Here is a 27,959-nt window from a genome sequence, read left to right as displayed (position 1 = left end):
ACGTATGTCAATGCAACGTGCGACCCTATTTTAATTGCGCGCCAGCGTGGTAGTGCAGACGGCGTGAAGTGGGGCACGCTCCGTTCTGATATAGGCTGCCAACCATGAGGTTCGTAGGGGGGCGAGCGCGGATCTGCACTCACGTGTCTCAGAACGTGCAATCGATTTCGCGGCGAGGATTGGCGGCACCGACAGTAACCGACAGCTCATTCCATACAGATAACGTCCGCGCGTCTCGTCATACGGCACAAGCGATTGCCGATGGAAAATGTAATACGCGCGTCTTCTTACTGTCGTTCTCAATTTTCGAATTCACGGAAGTAAAGTGAGATGAGCGGCGAACTTGACGTGAGTGCGTGTGGGCGATGAGAAAGGATTATTTTTTGCAAAGCGCTCGTTTGTATAGAAAACAATTGTTTTAATCGTGAAGTACAAAAATAGAGGAAGCGCACGATGGAGGAAGTGTCAGTGGAAAACGCCAAGGTATCGGACTCCGGATACTCCAATACCTGCAGCAACAGTCAGTCGCAACGCAGGTGAGGGTGATTTTTGCGATTCTTCGAATTTTCCTCGCGCGCTGAAATTCAAAGCTATCGCGGACGCGTTGATTATGACGATGCCGTTCAGCCACTTCATTTGAGTGGAATGTTTTTAAATAATACAAAGATGGTTGAAGCGATACTTCTCTGGCAATTAAATTGAAAGTAGTGTTAAAGATTTTTTTCAGTAATCAATATTCATTGAAAAGAAATCGTATTTTAAAATGGTATAAAATACAGAAGTTATGACGTATTTTTATTTTTTTTATGTTATGCATTTTATGGATTTTATTGATAAAATACGCGCGTTTGACTTTCAACGATAATTTCTATTCAAAATTGGCGGCATTGAAAGCGCAGGCTGTCCCTTTCGCTAGTGTCATAAAATGTTGCAATCTTTTTTCAAATCTTAATCGATATACTTCCCCAGTCAGCAAAGTCTGTTTGAACAGATATTGCCAAACGTCGGCTACAAATTTTTGTCAACAAAAAGACTGCAGATTATATACAAAACCTTTTACATCAGATGATGATAGCAGAATATCAGCAGAAATGTTACAAAACCTGCTGACATAATTTGACAGCAGATCAGTAGCAGAAATCGAGCAGGATTTGCTCGGAATTATTACAGCAGATTGACAGCAGAAATCGAGCAGGATCTGTGCAACGCAGTTTGATGTTAGATTGGCGGCAGAAATCGAGCAAAATCTGCGCAGTGCAATTTGATGTTGTTTGCCGCTATGCGACGTGTTTCTTCATATATAAACTCGTACTCAAGATTCATCTACAGTGCATATAAAGTGTGGCCAGCGGCTTAATTAAGCTTATCAGTTTAATACAATAATCTGATGCAATCCTCATAGAAGATTCAAAATATTAAACTGATTTTTGAAATTGAAAATCCACCGCGAGTTGACCCGATATTGCAGTGATTTCGGGATTTGGCCTAATAAATTTATTAAAACATAAGTGCTTTTTTTCGTCCCAATAAAGCAAATATATATTACATACTTTGCATACCTCGTTTACTATTTTTAATAAGCGAAACGAGAAATGTAAAATTGTAATGAAGCATTTAAATTCCGCTATTCCATTTAAATTGTGACGGCAGATTCTGCTCGATTTCTGCTGACAATCTGACATCAAATTACACTGCACAGATCCTGCTCGTTTTCTGCCGCCAATCTGCTGTCAACCTATGTCGACAAGTTTTGCCGGCAGAACACGAGTTTAATGCGGACACAGATGGCACCGTATCTGCTGCCAAGTTCTGAGCGAATCTGCTCGCAAACTGCCGGCAGGCTGCTAACATTTTGTTGACTGGGTCAAAGGGTTGCACTAGAATATGCATCAGACATATAAATTCGCTTCTCGATAAATAAACGACATTATAACGTTGTACATTTCCAGAAACTGATATTGCAAAGCGGTAAGTAAATTAAAATATGTTAATCATATTAAAATAAATTTTATGTCGATCATTTTAAATGATACTATAAAAATGGCGCTATAAAACATTACCTATCATACTTAACCTATTAATTTTAAATTACAGAATTGAATATTCTTCTTCTAAAATGTAGATAATATGTTGTCAGACCCGTCATATCGCGTTCAACTTTTATTTTATTACATTTTATTACATTTTACATTTTATTCTATTTACGTATATATTCTTATCTCTATTTTGTTTCTCTATTTATATTCTATTATCTATTACATTTTATCATTTTATAATATATAAGATAATAATTGATTTACAGAAATGATTAATTAAAATCTTGTTGTGCGACAGTATATATCGCGAAGTATGTACCGATACATAAAGGAAACACGTAAACAGTGAGACTATTGATAAAATTCAAGGTCGTCTCAATTTATCTGACTGTTCACCCCTTTGCTGAGAATAATGCACACCGAAATAATCGGATAAATTGTGCGATGTTAATTATACTTTGTCACGCGTAATTATATTTGACCGAGCAATCATAATAATAGATAATTACATAATTTTCCGATTTTATATATGTATTTTATATGTCATACTGCAGTGCACCCTCTTGCGAAGATCGAGAATAAATCTCTTTTTCTACGATTTTACAGAAAAAGATGCTCTTTCCATTATTCCGTATTTATGATATACATAATACTCTCATTATTTCTATATGCGAAAATGACATTTCTCTTAATATATCATTGATAATTGCACGGGGCAGTAAATGGCGTGAGGTAATAGCTTTGTAAAGAAAGAAACTGCATCTTTATTGTGATATTATGTAATGACCGTTAAGTTCATCTGGAACTTGCTGAAAAAATAATTTGCCATGATTTATCGCGATCAATCTAAGAGAATCTAAATTCGCTCAACTGATTGGAATAACGATTTAGATAAAGAATTCCCAAACATTTTTAATAAAAAAAAATTTAGGAGTTTTTATAAAGAAATTTTGATTTTATGAACATAAATATTTATTAATGATAATCTTTTAGGGAAACAAGGAAAAGGATTATATCTTTAATATGATCATATAACCTTTATGAATATTATTTTTGTTGAGAGGGATTTTTTTCTGTTACGTAAAATACAAACATGCAGTAATTATCTGTAGAGTTTTTAGGAACGTGCTTATCGTATGCAGAGCTCAGCATAGCGATAATGCGGCTGTAACAAATGAAGGAAAAAATAGCACAGCTATTAATTACTTCATTATTTTTATAATACATTATTTTGTTTTTAATTGGTTGTGTGTAGATATAACAATCACGATATATATGTCGATGTTTATTCTTTAGAAAGCTTTTGTTTTATCATAAATTCATTGTTAAGAGGAATTTTTTTTGTTACGTAAAACACAAACACGCAGTAATGATCTGTGAAGTTTTGCGAATTTAATGAGCGTGTTTATCGTATGTAGAGTTCAGCATAGCAGCTTTCTTGCAGTTTATTATAAAATTTTTTTTTTTTTTTTTTTATATAGAAATACAAGTTGATATCAAATGATTTTGCAAAGTATTTTAAATTAACTTCTGCAAAAAATCTGCAAAAGTGCTTATTTCTTTCATTGCTACTTGAAGATTTAATTCGCGGATCCTAAATTTTAACAAAATAAAATTATTACAATGTTATTAGCTAAACTTAGTGAGTTAAAAAATCTTTTTAAGAAAACTTTTTCTAGCGGTGGGACATGTCTATCCCAATAAAGATGAAAATATTAAGCTGTAATATTAATTGATTGATCAAGTCATTATTATCAATTTGCGGAATCACGTGGATCGCAATTGGTTAATCTTTTCGTTTAAGCTGAAATACTACTCTTCGGCAGATTAAGCATTTACACGTTTATATAAGATCAGAATCTGTGGTTTATAACATTGTCTGGCTTCTGCATAGACTATATATATCTCTACCATGTCCTGATCACTGCCATCCCTCGTAGACATTGCGTAAGTCGATCGATACGATGGAACGTCAACAAAATTTTACTCGAAACATTTGAAATACAAAAGAAATATGATATAATATTAATTGCGCTTATATATAGTATCAAATATTCGTGTCTGATCTTCCAATCTTTGATGTTCCAATATACTTTTTTTTTTTAAATACGGAATATTTAAAAAAGTATAATATATATGAAAAAATTCGCAAAAGTATTTTACACATATTTAATACTTTGAAACATATTTTTCTTGCACGTTTAGAATATCTTACATGTCAATTAACGCATTGGCGTTATATATTACATTTATTGTCAGTTATTGTTTTCAATAACTAAATATATAAATATTTAGTTATTGAAAATAAACTATTAAAAGTGATAAAAATTATTAGAACTATTAATTTATATTGTACGTTTTCTGAATAACCCCTCGGGATACTTGGCATTGACATGCTTTGCTCGCGTGACGGCGAGAGGCGAGCGAATAGTGCAACGTGCAAGGGAGATGAAAACTCGTACACGGTGCGGTTAAGGCTAACCGGTCTCCCGGTGTGCCGATTGTATTTTCCACGTCCTTAGCTAATGCGGTTAAAGACGCGTTGCGAAATTCCCGACGCGAAAACGGGTCGAATAAAAAGACGTTAATCAAGTTGCAATCCATGTTCGAGCCACGTGACAGCGCATTGCGTTTACACGTGAATGTAGATTAGAGAGTACGTTTCCTCGAGTTACAAAATCTTCCGAATTTTTTCCCCGCTTTCTTCTAAAAGATATTCTTTGATATATTCAAATTTACAACAACGCAAAATGCAAATGAGCGATAAAAAGTGATCAAGGACCATATAAATTAATAATTTTGTTTATTTAATGTTACATATAATTTTATAATTTTTTATATTTATCCAAGAAATGCATGGACAAAGATTTGATATGAAAATTTTTCATCTGCATCATTATTGTTATTAAAATAATTTCTAATAAGACTATTTTTAGATGTGTTGTGTAAAAATTACAATGTCTTCTTCAAGTCACAAAATTAAAGAAAATCTTATCTATATACAGTTTCGAAGTGGGAAAACAAAATTCTGCATATTAAATTCAACTCACTGCAAATTATTTATTTTACATAATGTCATGCAATCTACGACGCAGTTCTCCACTTGTTCGAGAATAAGGGACATTTTATTTTCCCGCGTCCCGGATAAGTTTCAGGCAAATAACCAGTAAAATACGGAATCGATAGACACTCGCAACAGTTGTCGTCGTCGTCCTCGACGGTAGTCACGGGGCCGCGAACGTGAAGCGTGCTTTCTTATGCAATAATTTTTCTAGTCTGACTAATGCGGCCGGTCGGTCGATCGGTGGTGGCTAGCGAATAATGGGGACAGTGAAAGGCCCTGGGAGGCTGAGAGAGGCCGCCGTAGTAAGTAAGGGGCCGCGAATGTCACGTTTGCCGAACATGTGATCGGGGTCTTTTTTCCCCCCGATCTCCGGTTGATTCAGTTTGCGATTTTCGAATCGCGTACCTTTTCCACGATCGAGGCCGTTACCGGGATTACGATGCCATTGCGATTTTGCAACCCTCCAGCGCGTTGCAACGGGAAGAATCTCGACGATCACGTAGGTCGCGGCACGATTTTCACTCGCCGATTGCAATCGACCCGGTTAGAAAGATTGCAACAGTGCGGAATGCGCGATTTAGCGAGCGATAACAATATTGCAAAGTTTATCACATTGCGGTGTTTCTCCACTTTGTGAGATTCTGCAAGTTTCGCAAAATTGATTGAATCGATTGCTTTTGGTATCTCATTCTATCAATCGATTGTTTATTAAAATTTTACAGGCAAATTTTTCTTTTGTTTTTATAAAATTTATATAAAAAGGATGAGAAAAATTATGTGAAGAATCTCTGTGTTTTTCTTTGGGACAATTTATACACTTTGGAACATGTACGTTAGAAATAATGTTATTCTCCGTTTAATTGCGATATTTATTATTCAAATTATGTATTTCCTTATTGCAAATTTTCCGCTCAGGATCCGTCGGCGATAATAACGGCGCCAGTGGAAACATCCGGCCAAGGTCAGACCTGCGGCAATCAGAAACGCGCAGTAGTTCGACGGATTTTGTGTCGGACATCCCGCGTTAACTGAAAAGTGGTGTAAATTATAATAAAGTCTACAATCTGTAAAAATTATTTATAAGTATGCGAATATTAAAAACAGTAATAAACATTTATTTGATTCGCAATATTTCAGGCAATTAAAGTAAATGACATTTTTTCAAGTGTTATTTGAAGAATTATTCTAATTTCTCGTCGTTATCTGTTGCAGTAGCGGCAGTAGCTCGAATTCGCGGAACAGCAATCGCTCCGAGAGCAGTGGTTATTGTAGATATCCTGCGACCTTCGGATCCAGGTAAGTTACCTCTTTTATATCGGCTTCTAAGGATCGATCATTTATAAGAATTCACAGGCAATTTGCGATGGCAATAAACTTTCATACGAATGTAGCGAAACTGTATGGCTTTTCTTTTCATGAGATGATAAGAAACATTTCTAAAGTCTGAAAAAGAAATATATATACTATATTTTAATATGAATTTAATAACATTTATTTTAGATATTAAATTTGGAGAGAAATTCTAGAAAAAAAATAAATTGTTATTCGAATAAAAATTTTAAACGAAAGATAAAAATGTTCTGTAATTGCAATGGGATTATAAATGCGAGGGGATTTGAGTATTATTATTATTCTATGAGAAATCATTAAATTTCAATCTCATGTGACGCGTGGGATTAAACAGAATGTGCAAACGTGATACAGGACTATTTAATAGCGCGGCTATTTAGGGCATTATACACGTTTATCGTTGAATAATTGTTCGCCAGCAAATGATCGTGTTGCAAATAGCTGAATGTATTTCGAGACTATTTACATAAATTACCGTTGTGAAATTTATCTTTTAATTGATAAAGGATAACAATTGTCCCTGCAATCTATAGCGATTCTATATGCCTGAGAAAAACTGGTATGAAAGAAAAATCGTGTGCCAAATCGAACTCGGAACGCTCTTTCGAGGATCAGTGTTTTTGTGAAGCTAATTATGAATTATATATTCTACGCGCTTTTTTTTAATAAATAATTTTCTCCTATCTCATTTGAATTTTAATTTGATGGAAGACATGCTGCTTCTTTATTCTGAAATATTACAGATATAATCGCTCTTATTACTTTAATGCAATCTTACTTTAATCTGAATTTGCATTGAAGCATTATTTATGTCATTAGTCCTTGATGTCATTCCGTAACAGTCTGGACTCCGCGCGTGACGTATTTTAATAGGATTATTTTCCGATGAGGAAAGAATACTTACTTCCTCATAATATTTAAGACAGAATTCATATTATCTCCGACATCGAATATTATCGTTCTCTGACTCAAGCGTTACATCAATAATATATCTATCACATCTTGCCAAAATATTAAATCTACGAAATATGGAAAAAATTGACATTTCTTCAATATTTTATGGAAGCAATATTTTTAAGCATTCAAACTTCCAATATTTAGATTATGTTTTACCGTCGTCATACTTGTGCCTAAATAAAAAATTAATATAATCAATAAATTATTATAAAATATAAGCAACGCGAAATATCAAGTGTATATCGCGTTTGTCAGCAACAGTATATTTCTTTGTCTAAAAATCCAGAAGCACAATGATTGTGGCACAATATTGATTAAACTGATTATAGGTCGCGATTACAGTGATTGTAGGAAGACTGTCAACACAGCACATCGACACATGTACCGTGCCACGTGCAAATATTGGTGTGTCATCAAGATATTTATTAAACTTGCGTTGCATAAGATGCAACAGAAAAATAAAAGAGAATTCAAACTAGTAGTTATAATATCGATTTCTATACTTCTGGCCGAAATTGCAATGATAATCCGTAATTAAATTTCGGAAAAGTTTCGTTAATTAAACATTTTTTTGAGGCAGTTTAAATTATTATAAATAATTATTACGTAATAATGCATACTCAGTCAACTCTAAAATGAAATTTTCAAGAACAACGATCGAGTTTATATTTAAAAAAATCACTCGTCGTAATTTTATTTGCTTTTATAAAAAATTACAAATTAATTGGAATATTTTTTGAACGCATTATGTTACTTTGAAATTAACATCGCTTTCACGACGATCGATGTATTCATTAATCCGTCTGGATCGCCGTGAACTCATTTGGTAACATTAGTTGATCGTGCCGCAGCTTCCGTTGTGTAGCCAATGACGCGATGAAGAGTTAAGTCAGCAGTTCTCAATTGTTTTTTATTTTTAATTTTTTCCTGAAATTATTTCCTGAATATTGGCAATAATCTTTGATATACTGAATTCTAGAAATCTAGTTTTCATTGCAGAAGCGAATAAATAACAGTAGACTTTATTAACACATTGAAATATATGATCTCCAAATATATAATCTTTCTCGCTAAATTACGGAATAATTAAATCACATATAATTCTAATTGATCGCAAATTTGAAGTGATGCAGATAAGTAGTTTGAAATAAAATTTATCGCTTCTTGGTTACATTAATTATAAAATGTAATTTGATTGCATTAACCAGATTAGTTAGATAACACCCAAGTCGAAATCCGTTAGATAACGAGACGCTATATTTGAAATATTATAATTCCGCCCGTCAAAGAGAAGAATGGAGTCTGCGAGGAGAAATGGATTCGCCTCGGTTTTTGTGTTACGTCCATCTTATATAACTAATGTCTGATGACATAACGGATAGGGTAACAAGCTAATACAACAGAATGTTTGAATATTTCAGCGGTGACTATTAATATTAGAACCGCCGTGACTCGTCGGGACCTCCGCAGCTGTGTTTCAGGGGTAAAAGAAATTTGCGGGATTGTAGTACGCTCGTCTTTTCAATGGAAATCTGACAGCTTTGCGGCGCATAGATACGTTGCTCAGATTAAAAGTACGTGTTTCAAGCGAATGATGCAACTTCGCGGCGTGACAAAAGTAAATAGCGTGATCGAGAGGTGTTCCGGTGAAAGCTTCTGCAGAGAAAAATCGATGGTTAGGTGAACGCTGACTTTCTCTCACTTGTGTAATGCGCCGATCGCGCCTTGTATTAGATTGTTATGTCAGGGAATAGCTCTCACGAGAGCTTTCTGGGAGAAAGTCGTCGTCTGTGTATCAGTAAACTCGCAATTGCAACGTGACATTGTAAAACGCTCTGCGCTATGCCTCCTCACAGTTTATTTATAGAGTAAAATAATAAATTTGTTCAATTCATTAAATGATATTGAATAGATTTCTCCAAGTTTAGCGCGAGCTCGCTCCAATTAATTCATTACAATTACTCGCGATTTATTAATGTAACTTCAAGTCAGTGACATCACCGCGCGAATGTTGCAATCGCGACGTGAAGACGATGTCGAAGAAGATGATGAACAGAGTTAATATTATTTTCAATGGATTGTAAAATTACTGCGTTTGCACATTCTTTCAATGGAATATTTTCCTTGCGTTTATTCTTAGACACGCGCGCGAGTTTGTGGCTGTGTCGCGCTTATCAGCGAACAGTTCCCACATTAATGCCCGTCGTCACATGGCACGACACGCGGACATTCTCGATCTATATGTATCCGCGATCGTATGTTTTAACAGTTTTAAACTGCGATGATAATCTTATGATTCATTCTGTATGAAAGTTGTTAGTATGCCAGTGTGATCATTATAATTCATTATCATTCGACGCGAATGCAATCATATTATGTTTTGATTATAATTATGTATAATGCACAGTATTATCTCTTACGCGATACATGTCACTCGATTCTTTTCTAATTAATTTATATTGCATTTCAAATATAGAGTATAGAATTATTAGCATAATAAACAAATTACTCTAATATATTTTACATAAAAGCAATTTTAAATAAATTTAAAAAAAGAATAAATCTTTAGCCAAAATGTGGCCAAGTTGAACAAATTATTTTCGTTATTTCTAAGCAGTGTGAGTTTTGAAATTAATTTCTAGATCTGGGAATCAAAACTTGCTTATGATATTTTATAATTTTGTGTTATGTGTATTTTTTATATCGTATAGCAATGAAGCGTTACCGCAACCGATCAGAAAAGACAAGGAGCATAAGAAGAAGAAGTCGAAGGCGACGTCGGCGCTTAATGCCGTCGAGGCGGAAACCGATCTGAAGGCGGTGAGCGCGCCGAAAACCGTGTCCTATAACGTCGTCGCGCCCGCGAACACCGTACTTGAAAAGAAACCAGGTTGGTTACGATCTGCAAAATGCCGGGAACGAGTGCACGCGAACTGCCCACGGCTTTTCTTTCACGCGAGAATAAATACGAAATACGAAGGTTTTAAGAAAAACGAGCGCGAGTCTGCGCTCTTAATTCAGGGTGAAAAATTCTCGGTTTTCATAATTCAATACATTAAGGTAGCTTAAACAATAGTTCTTTTTTACTTTGCCATTGAACCATGAATAAGGCAGATAATAGACCTTTTATCGTAACAATTATTACTAATTAAAGAAAAAATTGTTATAATCTAAGATAAAGAGTCCATTTTTTGTTTTTCCATTGATCGAAATAAATCCGCGGCTTCCGTCCGATCGTACGCGCGTCATTTTCACTCGCAGTGAAGTGGATTTGAAGTTTCACGCTCGTAGGAAGTAAGAGAGAAATTTCGCGAGACAAAATATTGTTCTTAGGTGGCCGCTGATATTTTAAACGAAATGAGCAATGGCAAGCTGTGGCAACTCGCACAGATTTTATTTATTGCCATCTGTTGAACCAGGTTCTACGAAAATGCCTGCGATACGTACATCCGAAAGTTTATCCTATTTCTGTTTGTTTTTTCGATAAGTTGGCTTTGTGCACTCTTCCCGACCTCTTTAGGTTTCATTTATCCTGCCATCTAAGGCTTCGGCCTGAAATTACTTCCCTTACGGTATCCCTTAGTCCAGCAGCAAATACTGCGATTTATCTCACTGAGTATCCGATTGCTTTCCAAGTTTCGGGCAAGTTAATCTTGTCGATTCGGAAAGATTATATTGTCAAAGAAAAAAAAGGAATTCAAATTTGGTATAAAGCGTGTGGCTTCGGAACGCATTTAGCGTGTTACATATTATTTCATACTTGCGTTCACGAAAAAGTTTAATATGCATATTAAACTTTTTCGTGAACGCAAGTATGCAGGTTGCGATATCACGTTGAAAATAATTGCTTCGACGGCACACAATGGAAGTTTTCCTCATTGTCGTCTGATCGGAGGAAACTGTGACACGTGTGGGCGAGAGATTCGCTCGTGTATAATTTTCCAACAGTCCGCGCTCTTCAGCATCCAACAGTCGATTATACGAAGCTTTCGATCTTTTCGACGGTATTAACGACGGATTTAAGACACCTGTTGATTTATCGAGCTTGTCGATCGCCTTTAATTTTTCTTTAACTTTTGCAGAACGTGATCCATTTATGTTTTTAATATAAAGTAATTATAATTGCAGTGCGTGGCGCGCGATAATTGAAATGAAATAAAAAATTACAAAGCGAGCAAGAAATAAGTAGGCGCTATAGAATTTGAAATATTTAATAAATTTCTGTGAAATATTTTTTCATTTGAAAAATTTCCAAGTATTGTACACGTGCGGCATTTTTTTTTCCAGGGATGGCAACGTGTTCAGATTTTAACACGCGTTATATAAATTATTGCGAAACTAATACGGATCGATAAACAAGCAACGAAGCCGAACAAATACACTGTTAATCACGTTTAGAACACGAGGCTTACGTTACGACGCGGATTCCTTTTTTCTCGGATGTTTTTTCAAAATAGATATCTATAAAACTTCGATATTTGATCTTTGTTTCCGTCTTTGTTCGTGAAACACGATATCAAATCCGCGTAATTGGAGTAATCCGTTCGCCGTTGCTGAAGAGTGCCGTATTTTTAACAAGTTAATGACAATCCGACAATGAGCGTTAATTGGAGCGGGCGTTACGAAATCCTCCTCCCTCGTGCTGTTTGCTATTCTTTTCTGTTTGCGTAAGCATTTACGTTTATTTCACTTTTTCATCCATAATAGTTGCTCTTCGTTAACAAAGTGAATAATAGAGAATTTTGTATATTGTACTACAGTAGTATAGAATTTAATTTGAAAAATAAGAAACTTGCACAACGCGTGATAATTTTTTATCAAATTTTTCTACAAAAATCCGACTTTTTATTCCATTTTTAATGGAATAGAGCAAGAATAGTATGATAGGAATCTGCAGGAATAATGTTAGAGATATATATTTTGAAAAATAATTTCAGCGGAGAAAGGGGTATGTTGACACAACATTAGCAACGCTTTCACTTAAATGTCGTCGTATCGCCTGTGATACGCCTGCACGTCCCACGCGTTTACGAGAATAGCGTAAGAGAATGCCTTTCACCAGGAAATGCCAGTAAAGATCGTAATGCACCATCGGATAATAATTGAACTTTGCGTAACGCGATTTTATGCGAAGTACGAGTTACCGCGCAGTTACGCGTTTCCGCATCACTTTGGACTAAGGGAACCCTTTTCCTTCTCGCGACCTCCTACGCTTGCTCACGTGGCAGGGCTTGCTTTATTGCGATTTCCACTACGATCTATTCGCAAATTTTATTGCTTCAGCTGACTATAATTTCTATTAAAAGAGATAATTAGAGACAGAAAATGTATCTTTTGTACATGATTATGTCTTACTTTATTCTTTATTTCAACAATCTTTTTTTTTCAGTATTGGTACATTTATCGTATTTTTTCTGTTATTTTGCTAAAAAATTGCAGATTATTGACTCCAGGTTTCATCTGGGCGAACGAAATATTGTATGATCTAAGTTAAAAATAGTTAACTAAATTTTTTATAATTTAATGCATTTACCATGCCACTTGGGCTTTCATCGTTCCTCACTCTCCCCCGTCCTTCTTCATAATCCCCTAGCCATCAGCTACTCGGGCAGATGACCCGGAGATCAGCGCATAACGGCGAGAATTTCTTTTGGCGTAATGAAGAGGTAGCCACTGTAGAATTGGTGGACGCAACGGATCCCGGCGAGCACAACGGCGACACCGTCGCAGATCCGGAAGCAGGACTTGCTTCACGGACGATCCCTCTGGACGATTCCACGTCTCAGGCCAATGTTAGTATACGTCAGTAAGCGTAGTAGAGGGAGACATGCCGAAAGAGTTAAAAAAAAAAAAAAAGGAACGGGGACAGAGAATCTCTCGGGGCAGATTCGCATCACGGACCGTAGAGACAGCTTCTCGCGGCATATGCGAGAACGGGGGAGGGCTGTCTTCCCGTATAACCCGTCGCTTCCTGTAACTCGTTGGACGTCATAGTTATGCGGATTATGGTGGCGATCCTGCGGCGGGGTTAAAGTACACCGAGAGAGAAAAAATTCTGGGTTTTCTAAATATTTTCTATTTTTTTTGTGAAATTTATTTTCTATAATTCGTCGCGTAATGTATCCTTTTTGTTTCGGTGTATCTTCTTTGGTGTACATTTCTCAGCGACTCTCTCACGTATGGAGAAAGTTGGCTGATCGCAGGAGAATCTCCGTACAACTATTGGCGAAACGCTTCACCCCGCGAGATTGGACATCGTTTGATTTTTCTTTATTGTATTGTCGCGAGAAAGTAAAAATCGCGAGGATCAAACTTGACTAATACAAGCTTTAAAAAAGGCTTTAGAGGCTTTGGTAAAATTAACTGAATGGGCGATTGAAAGGCCGTTGCATCGAAACGTTGATCCGGTTGATTAGCGTAATATCATCAGCAGTTTCGAAATAGCGCGTTAATCAAACATTATTTCTCCCAATTTATAATTTTTAAATCCAGATTATAAATTCAGAATATCAGTACGATATTAATTATTTGCTTCTGTTGATTAAGACTTAATCGTTAACATTTTTGAACCGTGAATAGTAGAAAATTTAATTAATTATTTCACTGACTTGATCAATATACGTATTGACAATCACTTTAATTAATTAATTATTATTATGTCCATATTGACGAGATCGATGAGACAGACAATTGTTTTCGATGCAACTGTACTTTAGGTGTTTTTCTCTCTCTTTTTATTCGGTTTGGCTTTGCTTTCTTGTTAGTATAATTTCCGGTAGTAAATATTCGGGACACGCTTTGGAGGAAAAGAGAGAAGCTACAAAGTGCAGCAGGTCCGACTAAATTAGCATAATCACGGATACTGTCAGTATCTCTCTTTCTACTGATGTTTCTCTTCCACGATTGATAATTTATTAATACAATTCACGCATGGTGAAAATACTGGCAATCGTGTGCGTCGCTGTGAGAGAAGTCCTTAACGCAGTGACAACGTGACAAAATAAATTTTCTAATCGCGATAGTTTTTGAATGTTTAAAGCACTTTTTTTTAGCGATTAAAATTTTATTTTAATGATTTATCGTGTGAAGTTATATTTTTCAACATTTGTATATTTTTATCGCGTGAATGGCAAAAAGCCAGGAATATCATGTTGTCGCTTACGTTGAGACTTTGACGTTAACGTTAACGTTGACGTTAGCTCACAGCTGATCGTTGTTGTCTCTAATCTGCTGGGTGTCTCTGTAGGAGGGATTTTGCGCGGTGATTTCGATGCACGACGGTCTCGTGCTGTACACCACCCCATCGATATGTACTGCCCTCGGTTACGCCAAGGATGCCTGGATCGGCCGATCCTTCGTCGATTACGTGCATCTGAAGGATAAAATCACTCTAGCCGATCAGATTAGCGGCATCGCTTCGCCGCAAGAAGAACGATCCAAAGGTGAATCACGAAGGCGAAACTTATGAAACTGTTCTTTGTTCGTGAAATATTTTTTAGCAAATATTTCTGCATATCGAGTTCTTATGGTTATTTTTATTGCGATTATTAAACGCTGTATGTTTTGCTGTATATTTAATTATTATGTATTATTATTGAAGCCAAGAAGTTATAAATTTTGATTTTTTTTATTTAATTACGATTTTGACATTTATAATTTATAAATGTTATATCGCGATTTGATGAGCGCTAAGCAGATTATTGTTTTTTTTTCAGGTATTAACGGAAGAAGGGCGAGCCTGTTCTGCGGTCTGCGAAGGTTCACCAGGTGTAACGTGCCGAACGAATGCGTGAAAGCGAGATCGAACTTGTACCTGCCGTTCCATTTGACTCTGTCGTTCCGGGACTTCCGGGATCCGACGGCCGAGCAACAGCCCAGCAACCGAGCTATGTTCCTCATGGTGACCGCTCAACCCGTCCATTCTGCATACAAAGGTAATACAGTCCAATGTCTTTGATGAGGTCCCACCGGCGAGAGGACTCGACAATAACAAACAGTCGGCTTGATTATTGGTCGGCGATTAAATGACTCGGCGCGATGATCCCCGAAATGGCTTGGAATCGAATTACTTTGCTAGTAAATTTCATTTTCTGCTGATTCGTTAAAATTAATTGTACCTTTCTGTATAATAACCACTTGGAGCAAAATGTGGAAAATTCGAAATAACATTCTGACGGAATGACTGGAATTTGCATAGTGAAATGGTGCGAGGAAAAAATTGCAAGAGAATTTTCGTTTTCACTTATTATTTCTGTTCTTTAATTTTATCCAGCTATTTTCTTTTATACGTTCTCGAGGTATCCTATTGTTGCTCGCTAATCGAGCCTTGTCGTTGGTCCGACCTCTCGTATTCGCAATGAATCGGTGGTTTCCATGGAAAACGTCTGAAACGAAGGTAACTTACTTCCAATTTTTCAAAGCCATGACTCAATATGTGGATATGCCGTTTTTTTTTTTTTTTTATTATCTTTGTCATATATATATATTGTCGTTGTGCTGTTTCCTTGTCATTACGACCGATTTTCCGTTTTTTCGTGCAGTTTGGAGACCACTATTACGAATGTTCGTACTTACAAGCAAAATTGCACTCGCCATCGGCAAGGTGTTCGCTTTGCTTTCTGTCAGTGTGCATGAGAACATTTTTATTTACGACAACATTCTTTATGCAAGTCTTTTGCCATCGAGTGTTTTACGCGAATCACACGATCTTGCATTTTTATTCAAGTCTGTGGGCTTTGTGTTGTTAGCAGCGTTGCTGACGTTTCTTATCAGCGGCATTGTATTCTACGAAATTTCGATTTTCATCAGCAAGTATTTAATAGTATATTGCGTTATTATTCTTAGATATTAAGAAAATTTCAAGCTTTCAATAGCATTCGCGAAATTGGCCAAATTTTTGTTAAAAGCAAGAGTACAAAGAAAAAAGGAAACATGAAAGATATGAAATTCCGAGGTTCGCCTGTAACTTACGCAAAGATTTGCGCTGAGGTGCTCACTTCATTTGTGACGAAAAATTATTCCATTCGTTAAAGCAAAATAAATTAATTAATCGGGATGAATTTCTCTCTCCTCGCATCCCCGCCTCAGTTTGTCGGCGTCTAATCGTAATATACCTAAGAAGTCTCACTTACCAAGGTGATGACCCCGCGACGAAAGAGAATGATCCCGACCTTGTCGTTATCCGCAGCGCCAGAAGAAACAATAATATCTTCGGTATTCACGACCCGCCACACCGCGACGTGCCACCTATCCCATGTCGATCCCGATGTAGTCCAATACTCCGGCTATCTACCACAGGATATGGTTGGTCGTTCGCTGTTTGACTTCTACCATCCCGAGGATCTGCCCTTCATCAAAGACATCTATGAGACTGTGAGCATGAGCCCAACCACAAAAACTGAAAAAAAAAAAGAGAGAAAAGAAATTTAAGTTTCGGTCGTGTGCTTTTTATGAGAGAAAAAGAGGTACAGAGAGAGAGAATGAGAGAGTGTGAGAGAGCGAGTGCGTGATTCTAACGAAAAGAGATAGAGAGAGATAGGAGCGAAAGAAAGTGTCACCGGTCGCAGATTGCTCACATATAATTCCTTGCGAAATGTCGTTGAACAGGTGGTCAGGCTCGAAGGTTCCTCCTTCAGGTCGAAGCCATACAGGTTCGCCGTGCAGAACGGAGGCTACGTCATCCTCGAGACCAAGTGGTCGTCCTTTATCAATCCGTGGACGAAAAAACTAGAGTTTGTCGTAGGTCAGCACCGAGTACTCAAGGGACCGATGGACCCAGACATCTTTCGTGTGCCGCGCAACACCGAATGCGGCTACCCGGCCAGCATCAGCGAGGAAGTGCTGAAGGAAGCCAAGATCATTCAGAGCGAGATACGTGCGCTTCTCGACGAGGTATGATCCCCCCCTCCACCTTTGTGCCCACGATATTTCGCATCCTTTTAAATATTACTCTTACGTTATTTTTGTACTTCCCTGTAGAAAAAAAATAAGAGACTGTGCCTTTGTTATCACGTTTTGATATTATTTCTGAATTCTGTCGCACGAAAAAGACGCACTTGAGTATTACGACTTCGTAATACATACTTATGTATCCCTGTAAAACAATCACATATACGAATTTAAAAAAGAAAAAAAAAGAAAAAGAAAAATCTCTGATCGCGAGCGTGGCGTAAAAATGAACTTATCATCCCCCAACTTGTTCTCTTTCTTTTCTATCGTACGTGTGCGCAGAGCATCCAAAGAACGTCAGATATAACGAAACTCGATGTGTCAAAGCGATGTAAGGATCTAGCGTCCTTCATGGAAAGTCTGCTGCAGGAGATGAAGGCGCCCGGCGTCAGCAAGGACGGACTGGTCGCGGCGGACGAGCTCAAGAGCTTTTCGGTGACTATTATAAGCTACGTTTTAGTATCGCCGAGATACACTGTAACGCTAATTACCGCTTATGATGCGCTCCATTCTGGTATGCTACGTAAAGCTAGTATATCTCTTTGTATAGTAGATACTTATACTTGTATATAATAATGCAAGTCGACCACGTTTCTACTTGCGACGTGGATGATATATGTGACGTGCATATATGTGACTTATAGTCGCCTAATCTTATTTCTCGTCGGTGCACGATATATTTTCTCCGGTAATTCATTTTTGCTTTCGCCGAATCGAGGACACGCGCGATAATGGCAAAAAGAAAAAAGAATTGCGCTCCTAAAGCTCGTTAATGGATAAAGAAAATGAAAGCACTTCTATTTCTAGGTGGATTATCATTACTTTTCAGATGTTTGAGAAAGAAGTTGCTCTTGCTGAGATTCTGTTTTTCGGACTTTTATGTTATTTGGGTTTTCGAATCTTCACGGCATTTTTGATGTCGGACATTTCCTTTTCTGTAATACAAAATTGCACGATTCTGCATCATGAGGAGAATTATTGATATTTTTGACACACACATTGCCGGGGAACATGTTCTCTCTTTTCCGCTCGAAAGCAAAAACGACCGAAAATGTAATCGTAGCGATATGGACAAATGAGAAAAAAGAAAGCTTCTTATGTGAGAAAAAGAAAAAAGATATTGCGCTAATAACGCGCACTGTAATTCCATTTTGCTCTTAATCGGTTCTTTTTTCTCTGCTGATCCGTACGACGAACGCATGGTATTGGTAGAATTAGAAAGCTCAATTAAACAGCTGTAGGAGAGCTAATCAATAAGACTCTATGGTAACACGCGTCTTCACGCGAAGCAACCAGAAATTTTCACTCGTCGTTCGATTGTTGTTCCTCTTACAATTGTTGTTACTGTGAATATTACTGTAAGTGATTAAAATGCATTGAGCGATGCCTTCGTCGATAGCTCGAAAAGATTGAATCTCTAAAATAAATATTTATAGTCAATTTGCACGTGCAGTGTCAAGTATCAACTCTCAGTAAATTATTTATTTTTCTATTTTTTATTTGACATACGTATAACTTTTAAAATCGTGCATTAAAGTTTATATGTCAACAAATATTTTTATATTGTTTTTACCAACGATAACATTGTTCATGCAAAGCTTCGAGAACTACCTTGATCGAGTGAAATTACATTGAATAAGCGATAAAATTTTGAATTTGATAAAATTATACTTTGCAAAATTATTGAATCTCCTACAAGTTATATAATTTTTTTGCTCTAAATTATTTTTTGAATAAATTATATATTATTTTTTTTTAATTTTTCAATTTTTCATATAATTTATTAATCAATCATATCGCAAAGCTCGATCAAGATGAAATCTCGGACGTTCGTGATATCGAAGACAGGTATCGATCTGCAGTAAGATGCTTATTGCTTCTGGAAATCACGCTTCGCGTGATGGAATTTTTTTAGGGGGGTTTGGTGAAGCCGAAAGGGGTTGACGAAGGTGAGTAGAATTGAAGATGCAAAATATACGAAGGGCTGGTGTTCGACTAAAAGATATTCCCCGCCGCGATTACCCGCTCCTTTCTTAACTGATCAAACGCTGCTATGCTGATGAGCAACAGCAGCGAGTAGTTAGCGCAAACTTTTAATCTAGTTTCTACCAAGCTTTGTTGCACATAGACGCGGATGGAGGGCAATGAGAAAATTGTGTAGGGCCGGTGAAGGATAAGCGTCAGTTTCGAATTGCCTTATTGGCACTGCTTGTCCGGTAAGTCCTCTTCTTTTCCTCTTTTTCACCTCGATATTATTTAACACGCAAGCAGCGGACCACATTCGAATACATGCGTCGGTCGTGTATCACTTTATGTGCCTTTCTGGAATTTTGGGATATTCTTTCGATTAGCATGTGTGGAATGCTAACATGCTAACTCCTCTGTGAGACCTCGAAGATGAAAAGTGATAATCATACGATTATCATGTTTTGCTGCTTTTGTTAGAATCTTCCGAAATCTATCTGCTTTATTAAATTAATAACGTTAGAAACGTTTGAAATATTTTGTAAAATAGACATTGGTATGCAGGAGAGATCATTTTAAACAACAAGTCGAATATTTCTTAAAATAAAAGCTTTGTGAAAAATTTTTTTCTGAAAGAATTTTTTATAAAACTTCGATTTTCGGAAACATTTAATCAGTTTGTTCAATAATTTGTATCGGCTATAAAGTATCGAGGAATTATTCTGAACTGTTTTACTTCCAAGAAATCAAAGAAAGATAATAAGCGGACGAGAATATGAAGAAAAGGTGAGAAATAGATTGAATATGTGGATGATAAATATACTAAGCCTCAAATTTCGGTGCTATCGAATATTTTTGTATATTTTTTTCATTATTCAAAAGAATCAAAGTTTTTACTTTAAGATTAATACATTTTCTCATCACTTTATATATTTCCATTATACACTCTTTTATTTATTATTTTTAATTCATTCACCTCTTATTATTTTTGTCATTATCGACACGTACTTACAGTATTATCAAGGAATGAAAGCTAGAATATGGAAAGAACGGATGAAAGGAGTAGAAAAAAACAGGGATCGAAAGCCACCGGCGTTATTTCGATGACAGTTCAGACTTCGACACGACGAAGGATATTGTGATCCGGACGGTGAGAGGTGCTCGCATGATCGATCGATCGATTAACTATCTCTTCGCTGTAAATAATGCGTATATCCGCAGGAGACGGAGCGCGTTTCCCACAAGAGCTTGCTTCGCAAGAGCTTGCAAATGAACGGTCGTAATATAGATGGTTTAACGTGTAGAAAGAAGGGGCGTGGGTTTTCTTCAGTTCCTAGCGAAATTTTCTGTCTCTCTAACCGGGACTGATCTTCGCCACGGCTGCCAATGCACTCTCACTCATCGTTCATGCAAAAAAAAAAAAAAAAAAAAAACACTACTGACTACGATAACCGGCGTTAAGATGCGTACCGATTCACTAAGTGACAACTCATTCTAAGTTTCTACAATATACTTGTGAAGGGATCACGCAATCCCTTGTTACAGGAACACGACAGCGTGATGCTCGGTGAGATCTCGCCCCATCACGAGTACTACGACAGCAAGTCCTCCACGGAGACACCGCCGAGCTACAACCAGCTCAACTACAACGCGAACATCGAGCGCTTCTTCAAGAGCAAGCCGCCGGTCGCCACCATGTACGGCAGCGACGAGGAGAACGTCATTTCCAGCAACGAGGAAGGCGGTAAGCGCGATCCTTTGGCATTCTCTAATGCCTTCGAATCACAAGTTTGTCAAACTGTATGGAAAAAAGAGCATGCTAAATTTTTTGTTTAAATATATTCTTCAATAATTATATTATCTTATTAGAAACTCTTTCTTTGACTGTATTTTACATCGAATCTGTCGTACTTTTTTTAGCGAGGAAGTGCATGTCGCCGGTAAACGGCAGCGGTGCGAGCGGCAGCGGTAGTGCGGAGAACCTGAGCAGCGGCTCCAACAATCAGACCAGCTCTGCTAGCCGCGGCGATGTCTCTAACACCGCCAGCAACAGCAACACCACCACCGCGACAGAGAGCTTCAAGCAGCCTACGTTGACGGAGTCGCTTCTGAGCCGTCACAACGAGGACATGGAAAAATTAATGATGCAGAAGCACCGGGAGCTGCGCTGCAGCATCAAGAACAGCGACAAACTGAAGGACTCGCGGATCAAGACGGAGAAGACCAACGGCACAGACCAGAGCACTCATTACGTCAATCAGGGTCACGGAATCAAGAGAAGCGGCAGTCACAGCTGGGAAGGCGACAGCTTCAAGGTGTGCTTTTAGTTTCAAGATAGCCTGGCGGAGGCAAATTTTATCAAAAACTAAAAAAAAAAAAAAAAAAAAAAAAAGAAACTTAATCTCTTTGAAAATATTATTTCTTTAGTTTATTTGATTAATTTAGAAAATGCATTACAAAAATATCGAAATAAAATTTCAACAAGTCTAAATGTGGCGAAAATAGATATCGAAGCACGATAACATCTCGCGGACAAGCACAGCGGGTCCAGCGAATCTCACGACCACCGTCACTAGCATGAGTCTCGATCAATCGACCGTGGTGCAGACGGGGCCGAATATTAATCTATGGCCGCCGCTGTCGGTCACCGTGCCCTTTTTCGCACCTGCGCAACCCTGCGTTTCGTCCCACAAGTAAGATACCTTCTTCTCCTTCTCACAAGAATAATAATATAGAATATTTTGTAGAATATATTCGTAATATTCTACAAAATATTAGGAAAAATGTAAAAAAAATATGACAAACTGCAGAGATGGATTGTTGTTGAATGCATATTTGCACATTTTAGTGCCAATTCGGAGATTATACCCAGATTCCCTTTGTTCCCGTCGGTCATACCAGCATATTATGTGTCGGTATCGCAGCCCAACGAGTCCGCGACGACGATGTCGTCCCAAGAAAAGCTGAACCCATCGCCGTCGACGCAGCCGACGCAACAGAATCCTTACAGTAAGCATCTAATAATTGTAAATAAATTTCTCTTATTCATAACTCTGTATGTAGAAGAGAAAGCTTTTAAATTTGTTTAAAGTCTATCAATGTTGCAATTAAAAAAAAAAAAACTGAAACTGAATAAAAGGGTTAAATATTAAAAAGTAGAATTTGCATAGAGGGTTATAAAAGAATTTAGTATTTGTTCCAGTGTCCTACGTCGCGACAGCGATGGGCGGAGTGATCTATCCGGCGATGATCAACACGCCGTCGCCGCCTACAATGATGTATCGACCCTTTTTAATACCCGAGCAGGTGCCAGCAGCAACGGCGCGCGAGAACCAGCAGCCGTCCAACGACAAGTGTCCGGATCGTGCTGTGTCACGACCGGCCAGTCAGGCGACCAGCGTGAAAGCCGAACCCGGCAGCATAATGGCCATGTCCGAGTCCTCCAAAAAAGTAAAAAAATGATCGATAAATAATTATTTTTTAATTCTTTATCGCCTTTAGTTTTATTCATCGTGGAAAACAGCGGAAATGTTATGTTATTCATTCGCAAATAAATTTCCGCCAGGTTTTATCTCCGGGCGAGCTCTTTTCGTCGTGCGACGGCGGCTGCTCAAGCGTAATAGATCTCCTGACTCCGGTAACGATGAAGGAACACCGTCGGCCGACCGACTACAACGGGGACGAGTCGAGCTCGTCCAGCTTTTACAGCAGCTTTTTATACAAGAGTAGCGACAGTAGTTGCAATCCGGATCAGAAAACATGCGAGGCCTCCGAAGTGGAGAATCAAACAGCGCAATGTCCAAAGGACGTTCCTGGGACGTCCCAATCTTTTGTATGTTTTTGAATTCTTAAACCTCTTCACTATCGTCTCCGCATTCCTGCAGTAAATTATAAAAACGTAATAAATGCGCAGGAGCATGCCAAGTGCCATCAAGGAAAGCGGAGAAAGGACCCGCCCTGGCTGGAGGGCGTTCAACTGACGCCGGAACTGATCTACAAGTATCAGATGCATCCGAAGCCGTTGAACGAGGTGCTGAAATCTGACATGGACGCGATGAAGAACTTGAACCAGTCACATCTGGTGAACGATCAGCTGAGACAACTATATCTGGACCTGGAGCTGGAGGGTTTCGGCACGGGACTTGTCCTTGAAGAGGGTATCACATCAAGCGGAAGCGACAGCGGAAGCAGTAGTGGTAGTTGGATAGAATCGCAGGTCAGAAGAAAATGAAAGTGAAATCGATTAAAAATCGTCAAAATATTTTACTGCTTTACTGCTGATTTATTTCATTTGCTTACAGGACAAGCAGAAAAGAAGAATGTTGAAATATAGTAAGCTCGTGATGATTCACGAGGAGAACGCGCCCCTGCCACCTTCATTATCGTCCCAGACTATACCTTGCCAGCGCTCATAGGAATTGCAATTAATCCGCCGTAGATGTGCCGAAAACAGTACCGAAGTCAATGTTTGCTTCGTTTGTATTTCTTTCAAACAAACCCATTATTTTATTAATTTTTAAATTAGATATTATATTCTGTTCCGTATCTACTTAAATATACATTTCGCTTTCGAAATGAATAAAGCTGCCGAGAAATTTAATTTTTGCCTCACATATGTAGTCTCAGTATTGATAATTTTTGATAGTTTTCTGTGATGAGAAATTGATTCAATTTGAAAGTTTAATTTAAAAAGAATGTAGCACGTTACATTTAATATATATATTAAGTATTAATAAAATATCAATTTTTAATACTTTTATTTATAATTTAATTACTTTTTATTCTCAATAAAAAACTAAGATTAAATCTTGAATTTAAAATTGAAACAATTTTGATTATACAAAATGGATAAAACAATTACAATTTTAATAGTTTTGTAATCACAAAAATTGTTTCACAAATTTATTTTATGAATTTTGTCCAGTTGATTAAAAACCGATAAAAGTTAGATTTCTCTTAATGCGCAGCATCGTCAATCGAATTCCGATGAAATGAGAATCGGAATAAATTCTCCAGTTAATCGAACGTTCTTATCGGAGGAAGACGAATCGGTACATAAATAATGAATGAAGTGCACTGAGTGTGAGATACACGAGTTCCAATGTTTTTGGATCTTTCTCAAGAATCTCAAAATTCTCAAGATCTTTCGAAAGAATGAATTATCTAAAAAAGAAAAGAAGAAAATGATTATGGTTGATTACAAATATATAATAAACGCGTCGTTGATACCAGTGACTGGTGGAATCGCCGGGGAAAGTTTATAGTCCAGATACAAAAATCATAAAGGTTTATCAAGTTGCCTTAGCCAAGCAGCGAGTTTAAATATATTTTCTAAATTTTTCAACGCGAAGTAAAACATGCGAAATTAAATGTCTATAAAATTTCCATTAAATGATTGCATTTGTATTAGGTACAAGGTGTCTTAGCACTATCGAATGTTCTTCATCGAACAACTCTCAATTGAAAAAAAAAAACATGCGACACAATTTTGGAAAATATCTCGTAGAATACATAATACATGCAATTGTAATATTAATGCAAGTAGGAATGATGACTGGTTTTCTTTGTAGTGAAGATAAATTTATAGTACAAAAGAAGCGATATGCTCTCGATATACAAACACACACACACACACATATACATACATACAAATAGAAAATCAAATACACTGTTTTTAATACCGTCCGTAGTACTCGTTTGTACGTTGTAATTATATATGAATGACCAAGAGAGATTTCTACAGATTTATAATTGATTTTGTACAAATCAAGCAGAGAATCGAAGTGAATGTACATGATATGGGGAGATGATACTTTTTTAATAGCGTAATTTTTGGCGTAATCCATTTTTTATTACAATTTTCGATGCTCTTTCTTCTTAAATGTTTATATTTCTTTTATTCCTCTTTTAACGACGTCCTAAAAAAGACATCTTAAAAATATCTTAAAAAAGACGTCTTAAAGATGTCTTAAATAATCATTGTTACGAATGTTATATTTTACCATCAAAGTATTCTCCAAAATGGACCTAATGGGCTTTATAATAAAATATTGGCTTAGAATTTATATAATATATTTATGTAATATATTTATATAATATATTATTTCAAGGAGAAACTAGAAAAGATTTTAAAAAACTATAAAATTGTCACATGTGTAAAAGAATTAGCATAAAGTTTTTAAAGAAACATAGAAAATCGACGATAATTTGAGAAATATTTTGAAATATGTATATGATCAAAAATATTTCTCTATCCATGGTCCACCCACACACAGAACGCTGTTTATCAAACAGTCGCTCTCGCACTTATATGCGACTCAAATTAAATTGTACAGTCATGTTCCTTTCCTTTTTTTTCAAATTACAATTAGATTATAGCGATTTTTTCTGATCTTAAATGATCATTAAACAATTAATATATTCGTGTAGTTATTAATTAATACGCACATCTTTTTGTATCTACAAGATTAAATTATGTAATCAGTGCGATTAATTTTATTTCTATTTGTGTTTTTATGTGGAAAATCAAGATGAATTATTGAGCGTCCCAAAAAGGTGTATATCGATAATGGGTTTTGTTTATAGCATTCTTTATTCCATTTTATAATTTTGTAATTTTTTCAGTAATAATTATATTAAGTTCTAAAATTAAATTGGTATTGTTAATGCTGTAGTTCGCTGTAAATCTATTAAGAATTCAATTGTAATTAAATATATTTTGCTTAATTAATTGCTTCGATTATAGTTGATAATAAAAAATACAATTTTTCACAAAGTTCTATTAAGGATATATATCTTTCATTGGGACAATTACTAAAAACTTTAACATTTGATACATTTACGACTGACTTTGCTTGTCAGGTAGTCGCTAAAATTGATAAATTGTACAATTTATTTGAGTATAATTACGCGCCGCTTATAGGAATCATAAGTGAGCAAAGAAGAGGTCATTCATCGTCATTACATAACTCAGTTTCATATTTGGAGTATATCACTACGACTACCACGTTTTGTACGAGAGTCGTCCAATAAATAAGATACGACAATTATGTGGAAAGGTAAATGTTATTAAAAAATTATTTCTATATTTTTTTCATATTTTTTGTAGAATAAGCATTTCTGTAATTTTTCTTATTTTTAGAACGACCCTTGTGTATTCTGTCTTTTTATATCTCTGAAAAATATTTTTAACTATATATACATAGAGTATTATATAAAACTAGGGAATAAGGTTCTCTATATTTAAATTCATTATATATATATATATTTTTTTTTTCATCTATAAATATTCTTTTTCACGCTTTTTTCGGCAATCATAATTCGTATTTTTAAACATTCATGTGACAGAGCAGTATATTTTTTCTCGTGCTTGACAACGCTCCATTTATCGATGTTTCATAAATTTTTATTTGTCAAAAATTCTGCTTTAAAGTTTATAAAGTTATATTGCATTGCACGTGTAATAGTAACAGATTTTTCCGCGTTGTCTTCCTTTCTATTACATTTGATAAAATTTGATCTCAAATTTGATCTCAAATTCTAGTTATCTTACTTAATAATTAAAGTCTTATTAAGAAATTTAAAGTTTTGTGGCTAATTTTTAAATCTGTAATAAATTTGGTCTTTAATTTATATAAATAAATTTTTAATAAATGGAGCTTAACCGTCGAACGTAGTAATTAGACAAATTTAGGATTGCACATCATGTGTTTTTAAAAAAATAATGGTCCATGTGAGAGAAGCTCGGTCAGACCTCGCTATGTTAATCATGTAACTGAAAAACTCACAATCAGAGTTGTATAATCGAAATCCGTACTGCATGTCATAAATCTATTTTATGTATTCATGGACCAGTAAATTAGCGTGGATGTTTGAACGAATGTGTATGACAAAGATATTCGGCGGAAAGATATTTTATATACTGCGTATTTGCACGTGTCGTAACACTTAAAGTGATCGACATGTAGATTGCATTGCGTGTGCGATAGATGGATAAAAGGCGATATTTTGTATACTAGGGATTTAGCGGATCGATTACGGAACGGAGATCCACTCCGTAATTAGAAATCTAGTCCGGCGCTTGTTATAGCTGTGTACATCACTCCTGTAATTAACGTTGTATGTACTACTGTAACATATTGTGTTAACTTTTGTTACATTTTCTCATGGGAACTATTTTCTATGTGAAATTAAATGCGCAGTACCTCGGTGAAAAAAAAAACAACAAAATGCGGGTTTATCGATGCTGGATTTTATTTATTTTTTGCACCTTATGTGATATATAGAGTATTTTTATCATTTTTTCGTAATAATATAAGTGAGCACTCTCTTTTGATGTTTTTTAAAATCCAGCTTGCGATCTTCTCGATTATGCTAAGGCTAAAGACGATTGATTATCCTCGCGTTAGCACAAATTTCACGATCTCCTTATCGAGGGACGACCGTCTTGGCTATGGCTGTAATTAAGTAATTTCTTTTTCGAAAATTTGTAATCGATCAAATTTTTATTGTAAAATATATGACTCTTTTTCCTAAAAGAATCTTATAAATCGTTCGAAAAAATTAAAGAAGAATGAAGTTTCTTTGACACTTTGCCTTCCAATGCGATTTATTTTAGTAGTGATTTTATTCAGCATCGT

General features: G+C 36.2%; 1 protein-coding gene across 3 annotated transcripts; it reads left to right on the top strand.

Annotated features, from left to right (window-relative positions):
• Nucleotides 1-9: 9 nt before the first annotated feature.
• Nucleotides 10-27,907, top strand: per (period). 3 transcript variants are annotated; one of them, XM_012361656.2, is made up of 17 exons: nucleotides 10-536; nucleotides 6,313-6,396; nucleotides 10,119-10,297; nucleotides 13,072-13,199; nucleotides 14,654-14,849; nucleotides 15,123-15,341; nucleotides 16,595-16,779; nucleotides 17,014-17,298; nucleotides 17,638-17,790; nucleotides 20,866-21,064; nucleotides 21,241-21,635; nucleotides 21,826-22,013; nucleotides 22,169-22,329; nucleotides 22,511-22,770; nucleotides 22,886-23,152; nucleotides 23,234-23,536; nucleotides 23,622-27,907. In XM_012361656.2, exons 1-17 carry the CDS (start codon nucleotides 454-456, stop codon nucleotides 23,733-23,735), a joined length of 3,399 nt encoding a protein of 1,132 aa, XP_012217079.2. In that variant the 5' UTR covers nucleotides 10-453; the 3' UTR covers nucleotides 23,736-27,907. The 3 variants fall into 3 exon arrangements, with proteins under 3 accessions (XP_012217079.2, XP_012217077.2, XP_012217078.2); XM_012361654.2 differs by having other exon boundaries at nucleotides 11-536; nucleotides 20,842-21,064; XM_012361655.2 differs by having other exon boundaries at nucleotides 18-536; nucleotides 20,842-21,064; nucleotides 22,523-22,770.
• Nucleotides 27,908-27,959: the final 52 nt, after the last annotated feature.

Source organism: Linepithema humile, chromosome 1 (assembly GCF_040581485.1).
Source record: "Linepithema humile isolate Giens D197 chromosome 1, Lhum_UNIL_v1.0, whole genome shotgun sequence".
Lineage (NCBI taxonomy): Eukaryota > Metazoa > Arthropoda > Insecta > Hymenoptera > Formicidae > Linepithema > Linepithema humile.
This window is presented reverse-complemented; position numbering and strand designations above follow the sequence as displayed.